At 36.1% G+C, this 26,837-nt stretch overlaps 1 protein-coding gene across 39 annotated transcripts in view; it reads right to left on the bottom strand.

Moving 5' to 3' along the window:
* NALCN (sodium leak channel, non-selective) overlaps positions 1–26,837 on the bottom strand; it is a 226,926-nt gene that overhangs the window by 54,674 nt on the left and 145,415 nt on the right. For all 39 annotated transcript variants that reach the window (XM_086880763.1, XM_086880771.1, XM_086880779.1 and 36 more), the window contains 2 exons: positions 3,556–3,692; positions 1,464–1,605 (listed from right to left, as the gene is read on the bottom strand). In XM_086880763.1, the coding sequence (XP_086736889.1) occupies positions 1,464–1,605; positions 3,556–3,692 (279 nt within the window). The remainder of the gene's footprint in view (positions 1–1,463; positions 1,606–3,555; positions 3,693–26,837) is intronic.

Raw genomic sequence — 26,837 nt, 5'->3', positions numbered from 1 at the left:
TTGAGATCCATTATTAGTGTTTGAGATCCATTATTAGTAATATTTGGCATAGTTCTGCTAGCCCCTAGGCTCGTCATTAATAACTTATTCAGTTTTCCTGCTGTGCTTGTTAAAGCAGATGATGTCCATTTAAGCTTGACTCCTTCCTACAGCCTTCTTGGCCTGATATGCCATATTTTGGCACAGTCCTCCCTCCCAGGTCATGCTGCTCAGCTTTCTGATTCTATGGCTTACTGATGCCATAGAATACATCAGCCACAAGAACGGGTTCTTGCAGAAAACTAGGGATGGCAATTAACACTAGCTTACAAATTGTCTATTTTCATTCATTATCAGAAGAGTAATGTTTTTCCCAACTCTCCTTTCCCAATTCTGCCTCCCAACTCTGCAACTGCCTGTATGTAACACACACTAGGAAAGCCAGTTATACTATATAACAGCAATGCATAGACTCTATTTTTTTTCTTCTCTGTGATTCTGTAAATTAAAATGTATTTAAAAAACACAAATGTTAATATTCAAAGAGGATTCAACAATGAACAATAGTGAAACAATACTGAAACATTAAAATACTGAAAGCAATTTTCTTTTGTCTATAAAAATGTCACTAAATTATGCAATATTACAAGTGATCAAGGACTGATATGCAGATGCCACTAGAAATCTGGGAAAGCACTAACTTCCATGATGCACATGAATATTGTTTTCTGCCCCTTTAGTTTTACAAGGTGTCAGAAGTCACATACATTTACTTATGCTGCATCATCATCATCCTCATCATCATGGTCATCATTCCAAGCAGTGTTAGTATATTTCAAATCCACCCATCCATGGAAGACTAGCAGCTTTTAGCACAATGGGTATCAAATATATCTGTTCAGTGTCTGGTTTTTAGTGATTCCCAGGTTTACAGATAAGATAATATCTTCTAAATAATTAGAATAATTTTTAATTTTTTACTCATCTTCAGTGATTACACAGAGATCTTAATAAATTATCCAGTTTTTTCTGCTCTGCTTGTTAAAGCAAAAGATGTCCATTTAGGCTTGATTCCTTCCTTCACACTTCCTTCACACTTCCTTCAGTGAAGTGTGTTTTCAAGATTGCAATAGTATCAAAGTACTCAAAAATCCAGTGTGCTATTCAAAAACTTTAATTTTCCACTAGCTTCTCAGTGTATAACAGCAAAACGATTTTTTAAAAAATGCTTCAAATAATGCATGTATTAAACAAATAACGTATCAAATCTTGAATTTTGAATTCAAAGGATGTGGAAGAATTTTAACCAAAAGAAGTTCTACTATGATGTCTGTTTTAGGCTAAATTAAACATAACCTTTTAGCCTATGTTAAATCATCCTAGCTTTTATTCACTTTTTATGTACTTTGACAAACTGAATAATCTGATACCTTTTCTCACAGTACTCTAGGCAACATATATATGGCCCTATATTCTTGATTTACCTTTTGATCAATATATCTGTTTTCTTCAATTGCTGATCTTTTAGAGTGGTCACATGAGGAAGAAGATGCTGAAGGAAGCCTTCGCAGCAAACAGCTAGTGTCTTGTTGCTGGCGATCAATAAACTGCTTCATAAAACTTTCCCTTGTGAACAAATAGAGGATATTGACACATTAAAACCCCAAGAAGAGTTAATATTTGTTTTTCCTTATGAAATCTCACAATTCATTACTGCTGAGATGGATAAACTCCTGAGAAAAAGCTGTATATGTATGGGGTATAGATGTATAAATGAACAGTGCCTGAACAACTGACAACTCTTGAATTCATTTATTAAAGAAATCCATAAAAGAATTGAGAACTGAATCTCTTGCATATGGATTTAAAAAAAATAAAAAAAATATTGCTTTACTTTTTTATTTATTTTCCAATTAAAGTGCTAAATATTTCAAGTGCCTTTTGCAGTTTTCAGCTCTTTTAAGCTCATTAAACAGCAAGTTGTTACTTCAATGTAAATCAAATGCTGATATAATCCAAAGGAAACATACTCTCTGCATGAAGTTCTTTCTTGAAGATTTCAAACAACATCTGTTCATATAACTGCTTTGAATGTCAGTATTAAGGCACTTCAGCAATTCCGTGCCTCACACATGCCATGTTTAAAAAGCAGAAGCATTTCTGTTTACAACAAATATACATCATCTTGCCGTATTTTATGTTCAGTAGAGTTGCCTGTTTTCAGTGTAAACTATGTCAAAACTATTTTTTCTCTGGAGAGATATTTTTACATAGCACAATAGCTTCAGATTTAAAGATATGATTTGCTACTGCTAGTCTGAAGTTTGTTTCAGTAGTTAATAGGATCACAAGTGAGTACAGAATAGGCTGGGGAAAACACAACTGGAAAAAAATACCAAAAAAGACCAAGACTAGGTATATAACATATATATATAACCATATGGTAACATATATATATATACATATATATATAACCATACGGTAATTTGATACTAAAGTAAAGCATCTGTGATTGTTTTCTTGAGGTTTGGAAGGCTGCTTTTCTCGACCCTTCTGACCAGCATGATTTCTTTGGTTCAGATAAGGTACTGCAAACAGGTCAAGCCAGTTGTCTTAACTTCCTTGTGAATTTAATCAAAAGAAATGTAACCTTGGGAGACTCAGAACAATGGCAGCACATTGTTTCACATCATCTTCTCTTCTGGTATGTGCTTATTGAGGATATTGAAATGGGCACAGCATCTGCTCAGCCAGCTTGTGCTATTTCAGCAGACTTTGCTGCCTGTATATACTACAGCAGCCCTTGGATTTCTGTCAGATTTTTTTGAGACCAAGGAAAAATAATTGTACTCTAACTGATGATCACAGATTTGTAGAATAGCTTGGGTTGGAAGGGACCTTAGACATCATCTTGTTCCAGTCTGCCTGCCATGGGCAGGGACACCTTCCAACAGACCAGGTTGTTCAGAGCTCCATTCAGCGTGGCCTTGAACACTTCCAGGGATGGAGCCTCAACAACTTTTCTGGGCAGCCTGTCCCAGTGCTGCACCACCCTCACAGTGAAGAATGATCTAGTGGATCACTGAGCATCTGATCTTTATTTAAGGTGATTTTCACAGGAAAGTGGTAACTACGCAAATACAAATAAGGGAGAGGATCATCACAGGCTAACTGGTAATAGATGGTCTGTTTTACCCTCTCTAATTATTTTCTCCCTCCAGTTCACCCCAGCTTTAAAAACCTACATGAGAATCCATTAGACTGCTAGTTGTCTATGTGAGCCAAGAAACTAAAATCCAAATGAAAGAGGAGAAAAAACACACTTTTCAATTATATTGTACTTGTATCAGTTCTGATCAATCTAGCTGCTTCCATGAATAAGGTATAAGGAATGCTGTGATTGCTTTTCCCCAAATGAGAGAAATGAGGTATACCCAAAATGCCACATCTTTTGAATGTCTATGTTAATTCTGTTTCATTTCTTATTTTCTGAACTATCTGCCTAACACACAAGAAAAAAATTAAATATTTTGGGTGTTATGTGGCCCCAGAAAAGCAAAGGAAATATTTCAATACCTTATTTTTGGAACTGTGAAATCTGAAGGAAGCTTTGAGATTTTCACCATTTGTGGCCTGTTTGGAAATTTTTCAAAGATGCGTAGACGCAAGGGAAGCTTCTCCTTTGTATCTGCATTAGCTTCACTTTGCTTTAGCTGAAAACAAAGAAATTAAAAAAATAACATTAAGGGCAATTTTTCTCTGTAACATCCCACTAATTTTTCAGAATCCAAATAATAACAACGGCAATCACTTAAACAAACAGAAGATGGCAGCAAAGACCTACAGAAGGTAAATCTGATAGGAATTTATGGCTAGAAGATCATAAATGCCTAACAATACCATGCCTGTAACTGAAAGACAAAATAGAAGGATTGCTAATAATTTTTTAAAAAAAAAGCATTAAAGCTTTAAAATTAAAGCATATTTGCATAATATTCAATATGCTAATTTCTATGTTTTCTTCATCGATTCTAAGACTTTCATCAAATAAACACCCATGATCTTTTTTATCAGGCACATCTTCCTGTATATGCTGACAGCTCTTTGATACTCAAAGACAACACAGCACTGTAAAAGGCAGAAATTTGAAGACAATCCAGCACCCAGAACACAAATAACAGGAAAATTACATATAGATGAGTATTATAAGAAATGACAAAGAACTCATAAGAATCCATATACATCAGCGATAGTCAGGTATGGCAAATCACATAACAAATGTTGCATTTATAATAGTCCACAAACAGTTATTCAATGGAATACCACCCATCCAAATACAGAAAAGAGAGATACATCTATGTGGACAGGTGATGGCTAAATAAATGATATAAATGGATATGATATAGAGATACAATTCTTGAATACTGATGACCTTTACACAGCAATTCAGGTGTGTTATTGCAACAAAATACCGAGTCAAAAAGAAGCACCGAAATTAATTTTCACATTTGTTTTAAACTGTATGCGTACTGTATACAATTTCAGTAAGCATCCAACTGAAATTTCAATTCTTCTTCTCACTCCTGTGTGTAAGCAAAGGATTAGAGCTTAGATTTTAAAAGACATTTTCACCATCAGCACCTGCAGGGAATACTGCTGATAGACATCAGCTACAGATTTTTACCAGGGGCAATTGTCCATGAATTCAGACAGAGCTTTAACTCTCATTTGCCCTGCCTAGTGAAAGTCATGCTCCCACAGCATGCTATAGAAGAAAAACTGCTCTGCTGCACTGTCACACTATCAGCAACAGCACCACTTCCAGCCACAGGACAGCTTAAACTGAAAATCAATTCATATTTGGTTGGATAGAAGTTGTCATGTGGACTGAAAATTGAAGAGAACTGAACAGCTACAAACAAAGACTAATGATTAATGGTAAAACTGAATCAGAATAAAAGGGAAATGTTGCATAAATCTGTATTGTGTCCAGTACTGTTTCACTGCTTTATTAATGATCCTTAAAAGGAAGAAATTATGACATTTGTGCATACAATATTAAAATGTGAAGAGCTGCAAATACCACACTGGACAAGGAAAAGGACACATTTAGAAACAGTAGCAGGAAATAAGAGACTGAAAAAATTCTAGATAAAGAAAAAGAGCAGAAACGAAACAAGAACCTGGACTTCCATATAGCATCAAAAGGCCAATTTGGGCACTAATTGCATTACCAGACAAAGGCTATGTTCACAACCAAGCTCTGTTGGTTAGGTATTACAGAGGTATGAAAAACAATACAGAAGTTCCCAGCTTGTCTCTGTGCTGTTTTGAAGAGAGCATATCTGGGTATGCATTAATTTCTAAATGCCATTTTACCATTTTCTCACTGACAAGACAAAATAGTGCTGAAGAGAGCCATAAAACCAGGGGAGGGCTGTGTAAACCAACTGGGACGAGGGAGAAAAAAGAAAAGAAAGACTAAAGCATCTCAGTATTTATTTCCCATCTACCATAACTGATAATAAAGTAAGAGCAGAGGAGATGAAGTAAATTTACGTAATTATGTAAGAAATATTTGAAAACAAATAACTTCAAGAATACAATAGGGTACAGCAAATAAAGGAATGAGAGAATGAAATTCAGAAACTGAATTTCTAGGATGGGAATAAAGATTACTAGCCTTGTGGGGAAATCTCTGAATGTTCAGAGAGATCTCCAGAGGGAAGCGCCTCATCATTTCAAAATCAGACAAGTCAGAACCCCTGAAATGTCAGAGTATTGCCAAAAGAAATCGTTCATTGAAAAGGAAATTAATTGGATAATCTAATAGGGCTTTTCTGCAACATTGTACTGTTGAAAGCTTTGGGAAGGGATTATTTTTAGAGGAAAAAAAGGTTTCCAATTACTGACATTTGTTTTTCAATAAGAAAGAATTGCATAAATATGCATAATTTTGGCACAGACAATGTCACTTACAGCTATGAACTCCTGTTTTCATCAGTCAGTGTATACAGAATAGAGAGCACTGCAATGTTTGAAGTCTTAGTGCAGAAAAGAGCAGGGAGAGTTGAAAGCAGAAAACTGTATAGTTCAAAAGGTAAGGAAGGGGATAGGAGAATGATTTAAGATAGGCTTTTAAAAAACCTAAAGTCAAGGCAGTTCTATAGAATATCTCCAATTACTCATGCTGTGATAATATTACATATTGGGGAGTGTGAGGTATTTAGCTTCCCTGAGTTGTTCTCTGTGCACTTAGGGTGTAATTGTTGCTCCATGTGACACACATCCTGTTTTGTATTGCTGCTTAGAACCTTTATATTTCAACTTTCTCTAACACTTGAAAAACATTTTTTTTAAAGGTATAGGACTATTTGAAATGGGGCTATGATGGTGCGGAATGTTTCTTTCAACAGCTAGACCCAAATAACCAAATAAATAAAATATCTGGACATTTTTCTCTATGATTTTTAGGTTTAATTTATTACTCTTAATATTGACAAGGAAATGCACACTTGTCACCCTGGGAATTGAAGCCTTCTGATAATGTTTTCATAGTTTTAGTTACTTTCCCATGCATGTGCTATGAACATAAGCTGTTTATTACATTCCTGGTTGTCCTAAATAGACATAGTAGGATGAATGGTGGTGAAAGTGGAAGTCTGGGAAAGGCAGGGCACAATAAAGGAGACAGCAGATAATGACTGTGCATGAGAAACACCTAGACATACTGTCACCCGGACAGTATTCACTGTAAATGTGGCCAGGGGTGAAAGTAGTGAGCTCTTTTAAAGTACATAAAGGAACTCCTTTAAGAGCAGGGTTTCTGAAAAATCACTGGAGAACTGAAATGAGACAATCATCAGGAGCTGATTAGGAGAGCTGCATTTCCATAATCTCTCCCTGTGTTTGGCAGAAGAGACATGCCACAGTGCATTTCAGATATCCAGCTGAATGCAAGGCAGTGTCACACCTGCCCTCCAGCTGACATCCTCTTCTCTGAAAGCAGGATGTGAGAAGCGTCTGCACATGCAGAACTCTCATGACGTTCTCAGGTGGAAGGTGACAGTCTGAAAGGTGGAAGTGCTCCAGGATCTGGTAATATGAACAAGATCACTTGAACAGTTCAAAGGAAAAACTAACATGATTATCTCTTAATATCACTGATTTGCATTTAGGGACAAAAACAACTTAAAAGTATTGATCTTGCCAAAACAAACCAAAAGCTCAAATTTAACACAGTCATTGAGTTTCTAAGACATTGACACTTTGGTGTGAACATGCAAAAGGAGACACAGAATTAACCATATCTAAAGGGTAAGACCTACCCATACTAACTTTATGTTTTGTTCTCTATTCATTTAGTTCTGATCATGGAAGAGCAGCCAGTAATGTACAGAATGGAAAGAGTGAAAGATGCAGTTTTCATATGGTGTATGATGCAAGTGTATGTGAAATTCACTTAAATGCTCTGTAAGTATTTCAATGAAATCAAATGATTAAAAAAAATATACAGCAATGATCTAAGTCTTTCATTTTAGTTGACAGGCTGAAATGAATCATTCCAAATTAAAAGCTTTGCCACTGATGTCCACACAACATATTTAGGAACTGGCCAGATGCCCAAAATAATTTTATGGTGGCTGAAAAGTTCAAACCTTTTGCCAAAGTTCAGGAGTCTCACTAGTGGATGATTTTATATTAATATTGTTTGGTACATTACAGTGCACTTCTAAATATCAACATTTTTCACTGCAAATCTTCTTTAGTGACTGCATGCATAGCAGGATATCGTGCTCCAACATCAAACACTTTGAGCACAAGTGTGCACGTGGATGAAAGACATTATAAACTGATACTAGCACCCAACCAACAGCTTTACAGATTTTTTTTATTTTTCCAAGTTCTCAGATTTACCATCACCTTTGACTTGTCAAAAAGAGCTTTGAATGAAACCCAAGCAATTAGCACTAAATGACATCAATTAAGAAACTAAAAATCAGAAAGGCAGGTTAAATGAGCTTCTTTTTTCCTTTCTGTTATTCTGAAATCCCATGGACCTGGCAGATTTCTGGACATGAATGATCTATATGAAAAGAAGATATGCATATGGGTAAGCTGTCACATCACACACTTGGATTTGGCATCAAATTGTAACAACATTTTTGTACCAGCATTTGATTTAAAATTCAACACAAATCAGTTACTATTATTTACACATTCAATTTCATTTACAAAGAAAAATGTTGATTTTTTTTTGAGCACCTGCACCATGAAATAAAAAGAAGGTAAAATCGACCTGGAAATTAGTATAAAAAGATTGGATAAATAGAATTTGGGTAAAACCAAAATTTGCAGTGTTAAAAAGAAGTATTTATGAAGAGTAGATCTTATTAGTATGTCTGCAGTGCTATATAAAAGACTGACAAAAGCCTAATCCATTGCCTAAAGTCACATGACACATGGTGAGTTCAAGCCATAATATTTGCCTCTTGGTTCTTCTAGGCCCTGTGTGGTGGCCCTGAGAAATGATTATACCAGCTATTTTTCTCCAGCTTTTCCAATTCTTCAAGACATCTGAAACAACATGTGAGTTTTTGTGTGCAATTCTCCTGCACAGAACTTCTGTGGCATGACATTTGGTTGTTCACTGCCTAAGTGAGAGGCAGTTAGGTGGCAGGTGGGAGAGCACTACAGAACTGTGTGTCTTAGACTCCAACCTGGTGGAGTCTTTTCTTCTTTGAAAGCAGTCTCTCAATTAAAATATTACTTGAACTATATCAAAGTATTGTCTGGAATAAAGTACCAGGAGCTAAAGGAGAGAGCCAGCAGTGAGGAAGTGTTTTGCATTGTGCACAGACAAGTGTTCAATATTTCAGCTTATTCTTTTGTCCTCTTTTACTGCTTAGATGTACCAGTAGTGAATTTTCCCTTTGGGTTCACCTAAACAAAGAGGATGTTGCAAATGTAAAAAATTCTCCCATGTAAGTATGGTTAAACAGAACCTAAATTGATTTGTGTACATGTTCAGTACTGCCATGAGGAATTTTCAGTGAAATACACCAGAAACTATAATCACAGTGGTGCTGGCATTCAGAGACAAGACTGCACTGTTGATAATATAAGAGTAACATAAACTGAAAAAGTTCCTGACAGATGGAGGAACCAGACTACACACATATCTCATAGGCACAAGATCTGTTTTTGTAATAAACAACTTCTCTCTGTAACAGGATATATAAGCTGTGTGTAGTATAGTTTGGTGCTGTGACTACTATCTATACTAGTTGTTCATTTAGATAACTCTTTCTTAACTTTTGCATTAAATCTTCCAAATTTAACAGATATTGAGTAAGATTTCACAAATGTGGGATTTTTAATAACTTCCTTCCAATAATTGTGGCTCCTATCAGTTCTTCAGGAACAAATGCTGCTGACAAGATATGATTCCAATTCAAATAGTGGAAAACTTATCTAGCAAAATTTGGCTAAGATATAGTCTGTTAATTTAAAAGAAGACAGGAATCCAAATTTTCATAGTTTCTCTGTGATCAACCGAGATAAGTAAGATGAATTTTTCAGAGTTATTACTTCATACTGACTACAGGCTGGCAAACATTGCTACATGGTTTACACTTTAGACTTCTAACTATTTTCAAATATTTTTGCCTCTTCAGGGGCAAGTATTATACAATTTAAAGAAAATGGGCAATCCAAGATTCTGTGCAGTCAGAGTTTGTAATCAGGCCCCAGGAATGTGCTTACCACACCAGATTCAACCTTCTTGTCTTTAGACTGAAGTAGCCACCTAAATTCATTTAGTTATGTCTTTTTATAGCCAACTATATGATGAAGAGACACTTGTTGAGGTCAGTTCAGATCTTTGGTTGGCTATTTATTTCACACATTTACTTGTTGTCCATGGACTAAATAGGGAACTTGAACCAGTATGTTCTTTAAATCAGATGCCTGACTCCCAGTGTTAGCCAGGATGAATCCAAGCCACAGCATCTATGACGACATTCATCTCAGCAAATGACAGTCCTCCAAATGGGAAGTACATTGTACAATCATCTAGGCACTTCTTACATTCAACTGGAAAAGGTATCTCCAGATATGGGCTCATCCCATAGTAACACATAAATGAGACAAGCAAGATGGCCTTGGTTACTTGAGGGTAATTCCTTCACTGAATAGAGGGTGTAAGGCCACACCTGTACCAGTAGTGGGGTATGGGCCTGTGAACTGGAATAAGATTGCCCATTGTGTTATACTGTTAGCAAGACTGACTGCACGTTTTTTTGTCTTGGCCAGCTAGCACTCTCCCTGATCATGCCTGAGCACAGTTTGGCACTTATTCCAACTGGGCATGTTCCCTGTAGGCAATATGGACACTTTTAAATGGTAGGTTGTTTTGGGAGAGGAAAATAACTTTGCTGTATATGCAAGCCAGGCTCTGCCAGCTGGCCAGCTTTAAGGACAGAGAGCACATCCTGGACAGTCTTCTCTCTTGATGCAGATTGGCTAAATTATTATCTTTGAGAAGATGCTTTAGGGTCAGGAAGATAAAATAGTTTATAGATTCATGGAATCATTTTGGTTGGGAAAGCCCTCTAAGAGTCAAACCACTGTTTGGATAAGACATCTTGGATAAGACATCTTGGATAAGATAAACCACACCTTTATTTTAAGACAGTTCAGGGGTAGGCACATATTTTGATGGATAGTTTAAAATACATAATGAAAGTGAAACATAAATTTCATGCTAACATGCTTAACTCTTATTTTAATAGCTATTTCACGTATAAATGACATGAAAATACTATTTTCATATTCCTTATTTTTCTCTTGGGATAAGTAGCAGATATATTTTTGTTTCCATACAAAGGTTAGTGAGTCACAAAAAAAATATCCATTATAATAGAAAATGCATTACATGCTCCATTTCACCAAGGGAATCTTCTTGAGACTTCATGTAAACTAGGTATCATTGTTGGTTACGAACTATGTATGTAATGAACAACAAGCAACCAAAATATTTTCAAGTGAACAAAAGCACAAGATGCATGAATTTGGCTCTTGTACAAATGTAAACATTCAGTACTGACTTGTTACAATGTGTTCATCTTCAAGATTAAGGGAAAAATTCATTAAAACCTGAAAGGGTGCTTCTCCGTGGAAGCAAACAAATTACCACTGCAAGACAATTCAGAGATTCTTAATATTTGCTTTCCTATTCTAGTTTCTACATAAAGGAAAATTCCTGGAGGTAGCTTTGCAAATGGTCCTTTGCTACTTATATGTAGCAATATGTACATTATATACATATATATGTACTTATATGTAGCTGAGACACACATGTCTTCATCTGCCCTGCCAGGTTCACAGGAAAACAGAGCCAATCAGGGAAATTTTAATTGTGGACAGATTTTCAATGGTTGTCACCATAAGCAGCTCTCATTTATGTAAAAAAGAGCTGAAGACACTCGGCAAACTGGGTCATGATTGACTGACAAAGTCATCATCTTGACTTTCTATCAGGATACAGACAGTGAGAGGTATTTCAAATACTGAAGAGCAGAGAGGTCATACGGATAAATGACTTAGTCTGCAAAGAATGTGTACGTCCCTGCCCATAGTTTAACAAAGGAAGATAACTTTTACCTAGGTCTTCTTAGTACCTAAGTACAGAAAACCTGAATTTCTTCCCATATATGCAAAACTTTTATTTCATGTGATTTGTATAGGCTGCTCTATGCCTTGTATTACATGAGATAGATTACCACTAAACTGGAAGGGACGGAAGGCATATCCAGCTTGACCCACTACTTAGTTTCATCTGCATGGTAGGAAACACACTGTGCTGGTTTTGGCTGGGGTAGAGTTAATTTTCTTCAGAGCACTTGACATGGGGCTGTGTTTTGCATTCTTGCTGCAAGCAGTGCTGACAGCATAGGGTTGTTCTCCTTATCACTGTGCAGCACTTCAACAGAATCAAGGCCTCTTCTGCATCTCATCCCACTCTACCAGTGAGGAGGTTAGAGAGGCACAAGAGGTTGGGAGCTGACCCCAGCTGACCAAAGGGATATTCCAGAACATATGGCATCATGCTCAGTATATAAAGCTGGGGAAATAAGGATGGGGAGATGTTTGAAATGATGGTGTCTCTCTTCCCAAGTCACTGTTACATGTGATGGAAGATGGCTTTCCTAGGGATGGCTGTATACCTGCCTGCCCATGGCAAATAGTGAGTGAATCCTTATTTTGCTTTGCTTGCATGTAAGGGTTTTGCTTTACCTATTAAACTGTCTGTATCTCAGTCCATGAGTTTTCTCACTTTTACCCTTCTGATTCTCAGAGTGAAGGAGCAACTGTATGGCTGGGGTTAAACTTCGCCACATACCTTTGCTACGTGAACCTAATTCCAATTTTCAAATACAGCCTATGTGATTCATATAAATTTTTAAGTGCCACCTGAGGTGGAAGCAGTTTTGTGTAGGTGCTGAAAAATATTTGTCACAGATTATGATGTAGGTGCTTGTGCAGCAGATGGCATTTTGCTTCTGTTTGCTGTGGCAATGCAAACCTGTGTTTCCTTCTTTTTAGGTGTACTACAGTGTGTTTGGACACTCTTGTAAATGGAAATTTTGCTGGCACAGGCCAATATTACAATATCTTCTAACACACAAATGATCTCAAAAAAGACCAAGCAGATGACCTAGTGTAGCTAGGACAAGAATGTTTCATTTGAAACATGAAACACAATTCAGATGAGACACTAGATAAACATTCCTAAAAATCCACTTAGATAAGTACCAAATGTAATAATGAGTTCATTATTCTTGCTCTTATTCACAGGAGTAAGCAGACATCAACCACAGAGTACAGTACTTTTTCTGTACTTTTTTTCAAGTGTTTTTGTTATAAGCACCATTATCATGTGCATTTGGCTCCTTAAAGGTATTCATCTAAATATGCATGTGGCTATACACTTGATCTGATCTCCATGTAATTGGATTTGTTTGGGATTGCCACATTGGAGAGGGTCTGTGGAGGGGCTGCAGAAATTTTTTTCTGTTATGCAGTTCTAGAGAATATAAAAGAAGACTCTTCACAAAGAGACCTAGTCACAAGACAGGAAGCAAAGAATAAGCCATTTGCTTAATGAGAGAGTCTCTAGATAGAACAAAGCAATTCTTCATTATGAAGACAACCGCTGGAATAAGTTGCCTAGACAAGCCAAGGATATTTTATCACTGGGGATATCCAGGACGTGACCTGATAGGACGCAGGGTAACCTTATCTAATTGTCTGCTTTCAATACAGGTTGGACCAGGTGTTCTTCAGAAGTTCCTTCCAGCACAGATTTTTCTATGATTCTATGATTTGCTGATAGCTATGAACTGCAGGACAACAGATAATTATGCTCTTCAGTTTCACTGTTGTGCATAGGCATACATTAACTCTCAATAACTTCTACTTTTATCCAAACCATTATTGGGCCCTGTTAGACTCTCTTGGAAGATAACTAATACAACTTAGATTTGACTATTTGCCATCCACATAGTGGAGTAATTTTTACAATCAAATATCCTTACTTAGAAAATATAACCGAAGTTGAAAAAAAAAAATCACAGATGTAGCTGAGGCCAAAATCCAGGACATTTTTTTAAACGGGAGAGACTTTGTCTTTGCACAAATTAGCTTCCCCTTGCCTTATTGTGGATGGTTGGTTTGTTCATTTTGAACTAGAGGCAGAATACTTAATTTGACATAAGTGGTCTGAGTTTTAATTCATTACAGTTACAAAGTATTTTTCCAGCACAGAAATTCAGATGGAAGATGTATTTTACTAAAGGACACGAAGAGACAAAGCTATACAAGTGGTAAATGGGAGGTCACAAAGGCTGATCCAAACTACTTCAGAAACCTTTTTGGCTGAGATAGATGCAAACACAAATAACATGATGTTACTGGCTGCCCTTTCTCCATGCAAGTTTGCTGATGAAATTTGAGCCAGGGCTAGATTCCTCAGCGCTGTTATTCCCTTTCACAAGAGATGGAGATGTTTTCTTTATGTCTTTGTGGTTATGGACTGTTTCTTTAAAGAGAAAGATATGTGTAAGAATTCTCCCTTCATTCCAAAATAGTGCTCCCACTCACTGGATATTATGCAGGAAAACCCTGCAGGCTTCCTCATCTTCTGTCACATTTTTAAAAGAGTGCCCGGTCCATTCTTGAGGAACCATAAAAGGATAACTCCTCTGAATTCTAAGTGGAAAAGAAGTGACTGTCTTAAGATCAAAAAAAAAAAAAAAAAAAAAAAAGCAGTAAATCAGTTCTTCCAAGTTGCTAGCTCTTATTGATGAAGCAGGAATTAAATCTCATGCAGAGGCCAGGCCTCTACTTTTTTTTTCAAGAATGCAGAAGTTAATTACAATGTGTACAAAAGTGCATAGATTCAAAGGCTCCTATGGGCCTAAAACAGTTCAAAGAGGAAATGCAGACCTCTGTGGCACAGAAGGACTCAAAGGCAAACACAGCATGGATTTTAAATAATCCAACTGCTATCAAAATAGCAATCAACTAGCAATCAACTAGCAATCAACTATCAACTAGCAATGCTACATAAGCTCTTCATTCCAAACTGCTGCAGGACTGTCCCTTAATTCAGAGGACAGAACATCAAGAATCACCTAGGTGCCCTGACAAGCACTTTCATTTTCCTTTGCTATCAACTAAATAAAACAAAAAATAAAGATTAAATGAGCTCCTGGTGATAGAAAAGCTAGGTAAGCATTTTATTCCCTGGTGATATAGATGAAGCTGCAGAAACTCACATTTACATTTTTGTTACTGCTATTCCCACATCCATAGCAAATAGAACTCCCATCCCTCCTCCTTGAAAAATGTGTGCTTTGAAAATGTTCCTTGGCTAGAATATTCAAGGGTCTCTATTTTATAACATTTTATACCATAAAACCTTCCTCTTGATTTTTTTTGAGTTTTTTTGGCAGATGGCATATATCAGAAATTGACAGCTTCTGAATTAATACTTAGGTGTTTATTTCACCTTTACAAGTAGAACATATCACCCAGAATTTGTGATCCATTGATGCTGTTTTTTAAAAAGGTGGCAGATGAGGTAAGAGGTAGGAAAAAAATTCAAACAACACTGGTGTCTTGGAGTTACAGCCATCAAGGGATTTTCAAAACTTTCTTAGTTATTAAAAAAGAAATAGTCTAGCATGAGTAGTTTCCCAGATGACCTTATTTTCCAGTCTTGAAAGGTTGCCTTGTCTTCTAGAAATGGATTCAGTCTCTGTAAAACTTACTACTTTCGAAATAATGCCTATTTAAATGTTCTGCATATGTTCCAGAACAGGGGACCAATTTGAATTTTGTGAAAATTCTATCTTCCCTCTATGATAAAAAGAAGAATTTTATGCATTTTATGTAGTACATAAATTTCAGTGTGGAACCATTACTGTACTTACCATTGGTTAATGAAATGTGCTTGACACTTATCTTCCCTGCCACTTGTTAAAAATCCATTCACATGGAATCAGATATAATGAAAAGGTAATTTTTCATTTTTATTCTATTTTATAGTTATTTCCCATTTAGAATTACCTCAAGCACTGTTCTCAGAATAAAAATACTCTGGAGGCAAGTAACTCTAACTAGGCTTAAAAAAGCTCCTTGATCTTCACACACAAATTCACATATATAAAATTTTATGCCAAATGTGTTTAAATTAGATATACCAATTATAACACCTTGTTCACACAATATGTTCATGAAAAATCCCTATGCTGAAACTCCCACTTTAATGCTGAAGCCTCGACACACAAAATTTAGAAGTGATGCAACTGCTGAAATTGTCATTGGAGTCTTCCTGGATCTTCTGAATGCCTGGAGGTGTTTAGTGAAAGGCACAAGGCTCTGGCAATGTATTCTCACCAAATGTGTTCAGCATCCCAAATCCTGTCTTTTCCAACTCCTCCTCTACTGACAGACAAAATGTCGCTTCTGAGGTATCACTCAACATAGCTTCTGGAGCCATGTACTTGAAAAGCCAGTTACTAGTGTTTGACCTGTCATTGTTCATGGTATCAATTAAAAAGATTAGTGAACTATGTGCTCTGGTTCTGCTTAATCAGGGGAGAAAGGAGCAGAGGGGAAGAAAAGGTCCTGCACACTCTTACTCAAAGTAAAACTGGGTCATAAAGTATGAGGACTGGTTTGCTCCTCACTGAATAAAGGAGTTGTTAATAGGTCTGTCAAAATGATATTTGCATTACCAGGATAGTGAGACTCATTGGTATTAACAGGAGTAACATCAGAACTGTCTTCTGAATGAATAAGGACTGCATCTGGATGGTCTGGACTTCCCCCATAAACACCTTGTTTTCAAATACTAAGCCACCTCACAAGAAAAGAGATCTGAGAAGAGCAAGTGAAGAAAAAGGGAAAGCAAAAAATTAAATCCATGAAAAACAGGACTACAGTAAAGCATCAGCAAGCTAGCTGCATGCAGGGAGATTGGACTTGCTAGTATCTTTTCTATTATGGACTAGGTATTTTGAACTCTTGTTAAAAATAAAACAAGAAAACTTTAAAGAAAAGATGTTACAGAAATTCTATCCTAGTAATTTCACATGCTGACTGATTTACTTTGAAAAAAACAATAAAAGAGGGAGTTTCTAAGAAATACTAAATATGACTTTTTCCAAGATGTGTTAGTTTAACTGCCAAATTTTCTTGCAAAAGGAGATCACTTAAAATAGAGTTACCCAGTGAAAAGAAACTTTGGTCTAATTCTAAAGCTAAATGTACAGGTGCACAAAGACAGAAAACACAGGAAGTAATAAGAGGTACTGTAGGAAAGTCAGAGCACTGAGGAAGCATTTGACTGGAATGACTGAACATCACAGGCTAGAGGGCATCAAATGAAAAAATCAAGTGGAAGGCTCATTAGTTGAAAAAGAAATATCTTTTCACAAGGTGCATTGTTAAATTTATCTTTGCTACTGCAGGCAGTAAATGCTAGAATATACGCAGATTTGAAAATTGAATTAACAGACAGGCAAGAAAAAAGTCCATCAAGAACTAAAAGACAAAGATACACCATGTTGGACACTGGAAGCTCCTATATCTGTGGAAAGCAACTAACACTCAAGTATGAAATATCATCAGAGAAAGAAATAACACTTCGTGATTTCTCATTTCTTGTGTTAGTTCCTAAACATATTTTTCTGCCTACTGTCAGAAACTAGATATTGATTCGGGAAGAACTTTGCTTTCGTCCAGCAGACCTGTTTATTCCAAGCCTGAAGATTCTTCCTCAGTAAGCTTCATAATAATTGTATTGGTATTTGGCACTGTTTTGTTTTTTTTACCAGAAACATATGATGGAATTCTACCAATCAGTGGCCACAAGGAACTGCCAAGCAACTGTGAACGCCTTGGTTCTACTTTCAGGTGACACTGACAGTGATAGAGCATAGTGCCAATAACGCTAAGGCTGCATGCTCAATCCCAGGATGGGCTATTTGCTGAAAGAGTTGGACTCAATGATCCTTGTGAGTGCCTTCCAGCTCAGAATAGTCTGTGATTTAGTGATATAATCAGAGCTACTATAGAGGCATGAAGCTATGGCTTACTAGGATTCGAGAGGCTTTCCTCTGATGTCAGTGCTTGTCATGCTGAATACCAAGCAACGCCCTACTTAAGGAGAAGCAATTTTAGCGTAGAGGTCTGAAAGGATTTACATTTAAACACAGTACACCTACCAAAATAAAAGTCATTAGTAGGACAATCCACTGTCAATACAAGCAAGATATGTAGTTACTCCGTACCATTTCATACTGAGAATAGATAAAATAATATTGTGGAATTATGACATTCTTATTCGGGGGAAAAAAGTGCTAAACAGAAGGAAGCTCATTAGAGGCACTATTGGAGATGTTAAGGATTTAAGGATTTTGTTTTACAGAAGAATAAAGGCATTCACATACATTTTCAAGATTTGGGAATACATTCAGCATTTCATAAAACTGGCATGATTTGAAAAAGGATCTGTTTTTCTGCAAACTGTAAAAATCGGTCACTTTGAAAAACTCTGTATATTTGGCAAGTTTGTTGTATGTGGGTGCGTGTGTGCACACCTGCATTGACCTATGCACGTGTACCAAAGGTATCTGCAGGACCTGAAATGGAGAAAAATTCTAATGATTCAGAAATGGTTGGAACATATGTGTATGTCTGTGTAGTTTCAAAATCATAGGCTGCTTGTATTAGAGACCAAAAATATATACTATGCTTTTATGGTAAACAGACCCAAAATATAGTTAGGATATGATAATCAGATGCATAGAATAGAAAAACAAGCATCTGCAAATACACTCAGGAGGTCTAAAATTTCTTATACTCTTTTAAAAGAACATGGAAAGAACTGCAGAAAGAAGAGCTTGTCCTGTCACTTTGATTGGTGCCTTTTTGCCCTGAACATAATCGCTTATACTACTGCCTAAAGGGTACCTCATCCTCTGAATTCACATTATTTTTAGTGCAGAATGGAATGTAGCACATTGCAAGCTTTTGAACTACCCCAAGGCACTGACAGTATATCTGTATATCTGATTCAGAGTTTTTTGGTATGCTTTAGACAATGAATATTAAGACTCTTTACTTTTTTGCCCTGGAAAGGGGTTTGGATCAGATGATCTTCCAACCCTAATGATTCTGTGTTCTCATTGTGAATGATCTTATGACTTTCTCCAGCCACTGCTCATGCTTAGTCAAAATTGTCACATTATTGCGAGCTTAGGGAGAGAAATTCCTACACATACGCATAAAAATATGCATTCTCAGTCACACCTTGAAGATAAAAAGGTATTGATTGAAACTCTTACCGTCTCTTAAAAATTGCAGCTTTCAACAAGTTTCCCCAAGTATTTTTTTCCCACTTATTTTCACTAATACTTAAATGCATTACAGGCTTTCAAGTCAGTTTTTCAAGGCAAACACATTTGAAAGAAAAAGAAAATATGAGTGGTGCCAAATATAAATGTAAATCACATTGTGGCTCTCGTGGAGAAAATCTTTTACAATTCCTGAACTCTTATACAAGCTACAGCTTCAGCAAATGAGCCAGGAAAGTTTGATCTCCTAGAACTAAACCAGAAAATAATTTTCTTCTGGCATCAAGAAGGCTTTTTAGAGAAGCTTGATGCAGATCTGTTGATATCGCAGTTCAAAGTTTAAAAATAACAGACACCATTAACAGTTTCAGTTCATAGAACCATTACAAGCAGCTTGATTATATTTTCTCAACTCCTAAATCCACATTGAAAAAAAAGCTTTTATTTTTGTACTGCTTCTGGCATCCATGATGCCAGAATTATACATTAAATTATTCTTCATATCAGACAAGCTTTCTTCTCCTACTAGAATCAAGGTTAGGTAGAGTTTGGCCTCACTCATGGTACTGGAGAACATGTAAACTCATCTTGTTTCTATGACCAGCTCTGCTTTCTGTTAGCCCTCAACTCTGCAAGGCTCTCACAGGGATTTAATTATGAAGGCTTCTTGACAAAAACTAACGGATGAATGCAGAAATATTTATTTTTACAAGCTCACAGTTAAAAGTAAAAGAAAAGCAGTGCACTTAGTTCAAGTTGTTGCCTTTATTTGTTCTACAGACAATAATGCAAAAAGGCAGCAGCAGGAGCATCTAGCAGAAGTTATAAAAATAGCACGTATTTTCACTAGAGAAGTGAACTGTTTCAGTTTTTAGAACTGCTTTACATGAAGACGTTGTGAATATCTGAAGGGCAAGAGTGTAAGAAACCAAATTTCACAGCTTAGTATCTAGAATTAGTGAAAAAAACAAACAAAAAATGAAAAGGCATAAACATACAGATTGACTGCTTCACCAATCATCATGAATGTATACTCAAGAGGTCAGTAGTAAAACCTTGGCCTTCTCCTCCTGGTATCTGATTTCAACAGAACAACAACACTAAAAACCCCCAAACCTAAAAAATGAGTTAAAATCTGCAACCATCCCAAGCACTGAAAGCAGAAAGATGCTATGTGTGCAAGAGGCAAAATAGCTAATGGAAGATTAGGTTGCAGACCTGACTTCTGTATTTCATTCAGGAAAACATTATTAAAACATTTTTGTCTCTTTGTCAGTATAATTTTCATGCTGAAAACCTCGTCTGTGTGAAAGATTTCTCTAACATCATGAATTTCAGCCCACTATATGCCTGGGACATAGAAACAATTATAAAAGTTTATTAGAGGGATGTTTTAGTCCAAAAAAGAGGAATGAAGATTCCCAGAGCAAGAGCCAACTTGAAAAACGAGAGATACCCTTAAAAATGAGAGATTCAAGGAAACCAACACTCCATCTGTGGATTTCTGGAAGCTCTCCTAATAAACAGATTGATGTTTTGCAAATTTCCAGCAGTGGATGGATGGGTAAACTCCTTTGACAATGATCATGGAGAAGTGATCATTGGCACTAAGAAATGTATGTTCTAATGTAAAGAAAAAACAGCACTAACTCTTTCTGGATGTGAAAGAGTAGTAGCTGAGAAAATGGGAGCCATAATGGTGGTGATGAATGGAGAAAGGTGATAAGCATATTGGCAAGAATAATACTGGAACAACAACACAAAAAGGGAATTCCAGTGTCTTGATATTGATGCAGCAACACTTGTTAACATACCATTGCTGAGAATATAAGATGGATATCCTCAACATCATTGTCACAGCAGTGAAACCTCATTCTCTGGGGAAGCAATTATTTGTATCTTTGTCTTTTAAGACCAAACATAACTACAAAGTCTTAGTGGGATACATTAAAATGTGCGATAGCAGCATTTCTGACATATTCCCATAGCAAATGGTGAATGTTTGGTTTCACACAGACCACACTGCTTTTGCCACTCAACATACCTTTTGCTCCACAAGTGAGACAGGGCCTGTACTGCCTTCTGAACCAAACCAGGTGGAGGTCAGGAACCTCTACAAAGATCCTGTCAAATTTGTGCCATGTATCCTTAAAAAACTAACTGAGGTGTGAATTCCAGGGACTTGCTATTTTATGAACCAAATTCACAAATGCAAGCTTTGTTTTCTGCTGTGAATGAGGAGAGATGATCAGCTCTGAATGTTAACTTTCATCCTTCTTTGTTGCCATTATTATCTATGTCCCTAACCTAAATTAGGATCCCAGCCTAGACATTTCAGTAAGGTGCCTGCTGTTACACACTATGATTTTTGGCTTCATTAATGTGAAAGCACCCATATGATTAAATGTCAATGAAATACAGGTTCCTAATTCATTAAACTTAGATATTTATGTCGCTTAATGTTATCCACTGAAAGTCAGGCATTTTGCCTAATTAACTGTCTAGACTTCCCCTGTAACAGAAAAAAGAGACCCCCCTACTTGGAGGGGATGAATCATTCCCTGGAGGGTAACTATGACTACGGGCAAGTGTTAAAATATTCCAACCTATATCTAAATTAATCAGATTTTTTTTTTCCTTGAATACAAGTGTTTAAAAACTTGAAGATAGTTGCTCCTAAACACCTGAGAGCTGGCTTAAATATAAAAACATTGAAACTTTTGTTATGATGCTTACTTCATAAGAGTACAGTATTATCATGATTTATTTTTTTCAGTACATGTCAGAAGATAATCTTACATATTTTTAAAAATAATTGCATTTAAGTGCATGAAGATTTTTGTTCTTGGGAGGTTTCTTTTGCATGAATTAAAAATGTGAATCTAATTGCTCTGAGTTAGCAATGAAAAACACAGACACCGGAATCAAAGTAATAATTGCAAAATCAACAAATGTTTGCACATGAATTTAAGATCGAAAGTACAAATTGTGCTTCTTCTCTTCATCTTAGAGACAAAGAAAGATAAATACTATAGGAATCACAGTAAGAAAATTTTATGTTTCCTCTGGGCATGTAAGTTTGGATTGTTTGGCATATAAATACTGCTTGAGTTCATACAGATTCCAACTCTGTAAGCAAACAAGTATCTGTGAGTTTTCCAAAATCAAAAGGATACTGTGGTGATCAGTCAGGCAACAATAAAAAATATTTTATTCTACTTAATATAAATATTTGATTTGAAACTTCTATTCTAATGCACTTTAGAGAAAAATGTAGGACTCAGCACTATCGTTTCAGGGACTGACTTGCTTTGTCTTGACTAAAATTAACCAAAAATCCACTTATGTATTCTTGCATAAAAGGGAAGCAGTGTCATATGCATATTTAGTATACATGTGCTGGAATTATCTTTACCAATGTTCAGAATCAGATACTCTCCCTTTAGATAGCAGGCCACCAAAAGTCTTATTATAAATCAGGGATTTTTTTATTTGAGTAATGAAGAAGGAAAAGTATCTGTGTAGTGATAAAAAAAAAAAAAGTGAAAATTGCTATGTTTCCCTGACAAGAAGAACAGAAAAAAATAGAGTAGATTTTAAGATAAAAGGGATTAACATATAAATATTTATTAGTTTTATAAAATTATTTTCAAAGTAGCCTATCCTCTGCTGCATTAATTCTGGACAATTAGGCGGCAGTAGATCCCAGTCTGGACCTCCCTATTGCCTCCATCAGTATCACCACCACCACCACAACCACCACCAAAACACCCCAAGCATTACAGAATGAGATTCCAGAATAGTTCTGCCATTTTTGATGACACGCAAATCCTACTTTATTTTATTCTACTGCAATTGTGCTTTCTTTTGCGACGGATTGCCTAATGGATTCCTTTTATTTCTTTTATGCTTTTGCTGTGAAAGCTCTGGAAAGACCACTAAAGTTTGCTTAACTGCCTCTTTTTTGAAAAGTTTGTAAGCATTTCAAAATGTGATCCTGAACCACTGGCATCAAACTGAAGTGTTCAGACATTAAACATTGTTGAAAACAAGAATCTATCTCAACGGACAAAGCCAACAAAGAATCCATCATTATCTCCTAGCTTCTTTATAAAAGCCTGTTTTCAATATAAAAGAGTTAAAAGTGAGATTTAAGAGAAAAAATGAACATATATATACAACTCTGTGGTGCTTGCTGCTTTGATATGGATTTAGGGGAAAAAGAAATCTTACACATATTTTATTGTATGGAGCAGAACTGGAGGGAAATGAGCATGAACATCTGTCAAGTACCTTCAATGGTTAGAGTGTAAATTTAATCAAATTAGAAGAAAAATGTCCCTACTGCATACTGTTGTTTACTCCTCCAAGAATTTCTGTTGCCAGGTAGTAAGGCACAGGGAAAATATTTTTAGTAATGGATGCCATCTGTACTGATGTTGTGAGTGTGCACTAGAGAGCACAGACAGCACATGTGCGATATGACAGAAATCTGATCTTCTTTAAGGGATTTTCTCTTGAAGCAGAGAACTACACTTATGTGAGATTTCAGCAATTGAAAAGTGGACATATGTTCCTGATTGACTCAAGGGGCCTAAGACCTAAACCAGACTTTTTTTTTGATTCCTCATCATACTGGGAATTTGTGTATAAACCTAGGGATGTCACTTCAGCTTTGATTCTCCAGTAGTAAAATAGGGACACAATAATCTTATCTGACACAAACTCCAAGATAAACCCTCTAAAGTTAGTGAGGTAAGCTGGGTTTGTTATAACAAGCATAAGGTAAACAAAGAAAATGTTATATTTCAATAGCTAAAATTATAGATATAAAAAATACGTATCTTATTATGGAATTCCAGGAAATAGGATTACAGAGGTAAGATTACAAGGTCAAGGAAGTCAGACCATGTCTCATGCTCAGAGATGCTTGAGGTGCTTGCTCTTTTCCTTGTGGAAATATAAAACAGTGAAGTGATCACACACAAGGTTTTAGCCACAATGGGTTCATCCCTATGCTATTTGCAAATTTTTTCTGAAATCCAATTCAGATTATGAAACACCAGAGGTGTAAGAATGAATGCACTATGTTAGATGCAAGGTCCATCTATCCAGTACCCTTTTTCTGACAAGGATCAGCCAAAGGGTTCTAAGATATAAGAACATATCAAAGACAGAGTAGTCTTATTTCCTGTCTGCTTTCCCAGGAAAGCTGGGATATGCACTTGAAAAGCAGTGCCACACAGGTTTCATTGCTGTAAGCCACAAAGCATGCTGCAGATGAAGGGCAGTTCATACAGTGAGGATGGCTTGAGGCTAATCTCATAGCTGGCTTCAAATTTTCTTGTAGCTGCCCTATAAAAAAATATATATGTCTCTCAAAATTGCCTTCTGAAAGTATCTGCTACTATTCAGTGACTAGAGAAGGAAATCCATATGAATATTTCAAACTGTATATACAACATTATAATGGTGAAGTGAGATGAATTCTACCCAGGTGTTTAAAACTTCATAAATTTTTTAAGGAACTTCACTGGCTGCAAAAGCTGTTAAAGGAGCAGGTATTAAAACAGTAGAGTAAGCCCAGGATGGAGTAGTCAACTAGGCAGACATGAGTCTCTCCATAGAGAATGAAGCCATGGGAAATCTAAAAGTTTATAAAATTCTGATAGGAAACAAAAAAAACTCCCTAAAAAATAAAGCCATATTAAGGAGAGGACATAAAACTAGACAAGAATAATACATATACAGGCTTTTATATTAACAACAAAATTTTAAACCCCCCCATGGTTGCATTAGAATTTCTGTTATTAAAAAAACAGGCAATGTATTATCCAGATGGAGAGTACCTGTCACCTGGTGCTATATGTTACAGAAATTCTTCAATCAATGCAGTGAATAATGTAAATGCATATAAAAAAACCACAGGATCCATGTGCATTGAAACTGTGTCTCAAACTGGCAGAAATATTCTGCACATGTGTAAATCAAGATTATAAAACAATTTCAAAATGCAAAATAGTATTCAAAGCCAAAAGACAAGCAGTAATAACACTGGGAAGCCTTTGTTTACCCTCATGTATGTTTAGAAGAAAGGGAAGAAGAAAGATATTAACTTTTTACTCATAAGTGACTCCTTGCTGACTTATATAGCCAGAGAACACCTAAGTGAAGAAACATCTCACAGTACTGAGCACTGAGCAAAATCTATTTAATGGCATAAATATCAAAAAAGCTCTTCTGTAACAGTGATAAAAATGGTCTCAAATTCAGATTTAACTTTACAAGTAGAAAGTCAAATCTACCTATTATACTGAATTTAAATGAAATAATTAATTACTTAAATTCATAAAGCTTTTGAAAATAAATTTAAAGGAATGGACAGATGACAGAAACTGAGAAGGGGGAGTGTGTGGAGTAGCTTTAAATACCCTGTTTTATTAGCAGAATACATCTACCACCTACAGAAAAACTCAAAGAAGGTCAACAAGACCAGCAATGTCAAATGGAGTGCAAAGAAGACTTAAAAGTAAATGGATACATTTCAGAAAAGAAAGCCATGTGCTAAACAAAGAATAGAGGAAAAAACCCTCAACATAAATTTTAACACTTTTTGGTATAAAAATAATGGCAGATCATGAAAAAAATTGGGGGGCTAGTTTCTAAAGAAATAAACTCTAATGAGAAAGCTCTTAAGGACATAAGGAAAGCAGGAAGTCTAAAAGAGCAACAATTAAGTGTGTTCTGAAAAATAAAACCAAAGCAAGAAATTAAAACAAACAGTTTTGGCCACAGACAGATTTAAAGAAGACCCTAAGCTGTGCCAAAGACTGATCTACAAAACTGTCAGGAGAAAAGCTTTTGGAAGATAACTGACACAAGGTCAATTTGTGACTCCCAAACGCCCGATAGCACTCTCTCAAGACTTCTAAAGGATCTCAGATATAGCAAGGCTGACATACAGCAGTGATAGATAATTTGTCACTTAAATAAACTTTAGTAAGTGGCAAATGTGACAAACTTTAAAAGAGGGATCCAGGGTAGAGCATGACAAGTCAGAATCTAAACAGTCTGACTTTGTATCTATGCAAATTGATAGAAATATGTAACAATGGAAAAAGTAAGTATGTGGAAAATGTAATGGGAAAAGTTAAAACAGCTGCTGCAAGACAAAGTCATGCTTCAAAATCTTAAGGGTGATGAATTTCTAAAAAGAAAGTCATCACTTTATCACAAAAGGCAAAATACATCAAAGAAATTTTCTCAGTTTCTTTTTAACTTTGGGACAATTGTTTAGGGAGAGTGTGGAGAAGACAGGCATGAATGAGAAGGAAGTCAGGATTGTAGTTGATAGTTTTCTTGTGCCTGAGTTTGATATCATCTGCATAACTGATTTACTGAATGCCAGAGAAAAGGGCTCCATGGGAAGATGAGCAGGATCAAGGTCATACCTGGAGACTCAGAAGTGTGTTAGGGTCAGTCTGGATCGCTGCAGAGGGTCAAGTTTATTGCACAGATAGGTGGTGACTATGAGCTATAGTAAAACTACTTTCAACTTGAGCTATGATGGCAGACAGACAAGAGGATGAGATGTGGCAGAGGTTGGGACATGCATTGCAAATAAACAGAGCTGTAAGGATACAGAGAATGACTGTTCTTAAACCAGCTGAATTGTGTCTTGGAAAAGCAGATTCTGTTCTTACATGTACCTGTGTTGCTAAGTAAATCTCTTAAATTAAACTTTCACAAGTTTTATGTTTGTTCTACATACGTATGAGGGGTACCATAGAAAAGACAGAAAGGAGATTAATAGATTTGTCTTTGTAGCAAAGCCTGAATGCTGTGCAATAAATAATGCACAGGATCATGCACTGTACAATAAATGGACTAGTACCTTATTAAAAGGAACGCTACCTACTCTTTGCACTGAGG

The sequence above is a fragment of the Cyanistes caeruleus genome, chromosome 3 (assembly GCF_971803275.1).
Source record: "Cyanistes caeruleus chromosome 3, bCyaCae1.hap1.1, whole genome shotgun sequence".
NCBI classification, from domain to species: Eukaryota; Metazoa; Chordata; class Aves; order Passeriformes; family Paridae; genus Cyanistes; species Cyanistes caeruleus.
Note: the sequence above shows the minus strand (reverse complement) of the source record. Positions and strands in the feature narration are given on the sequence as shown.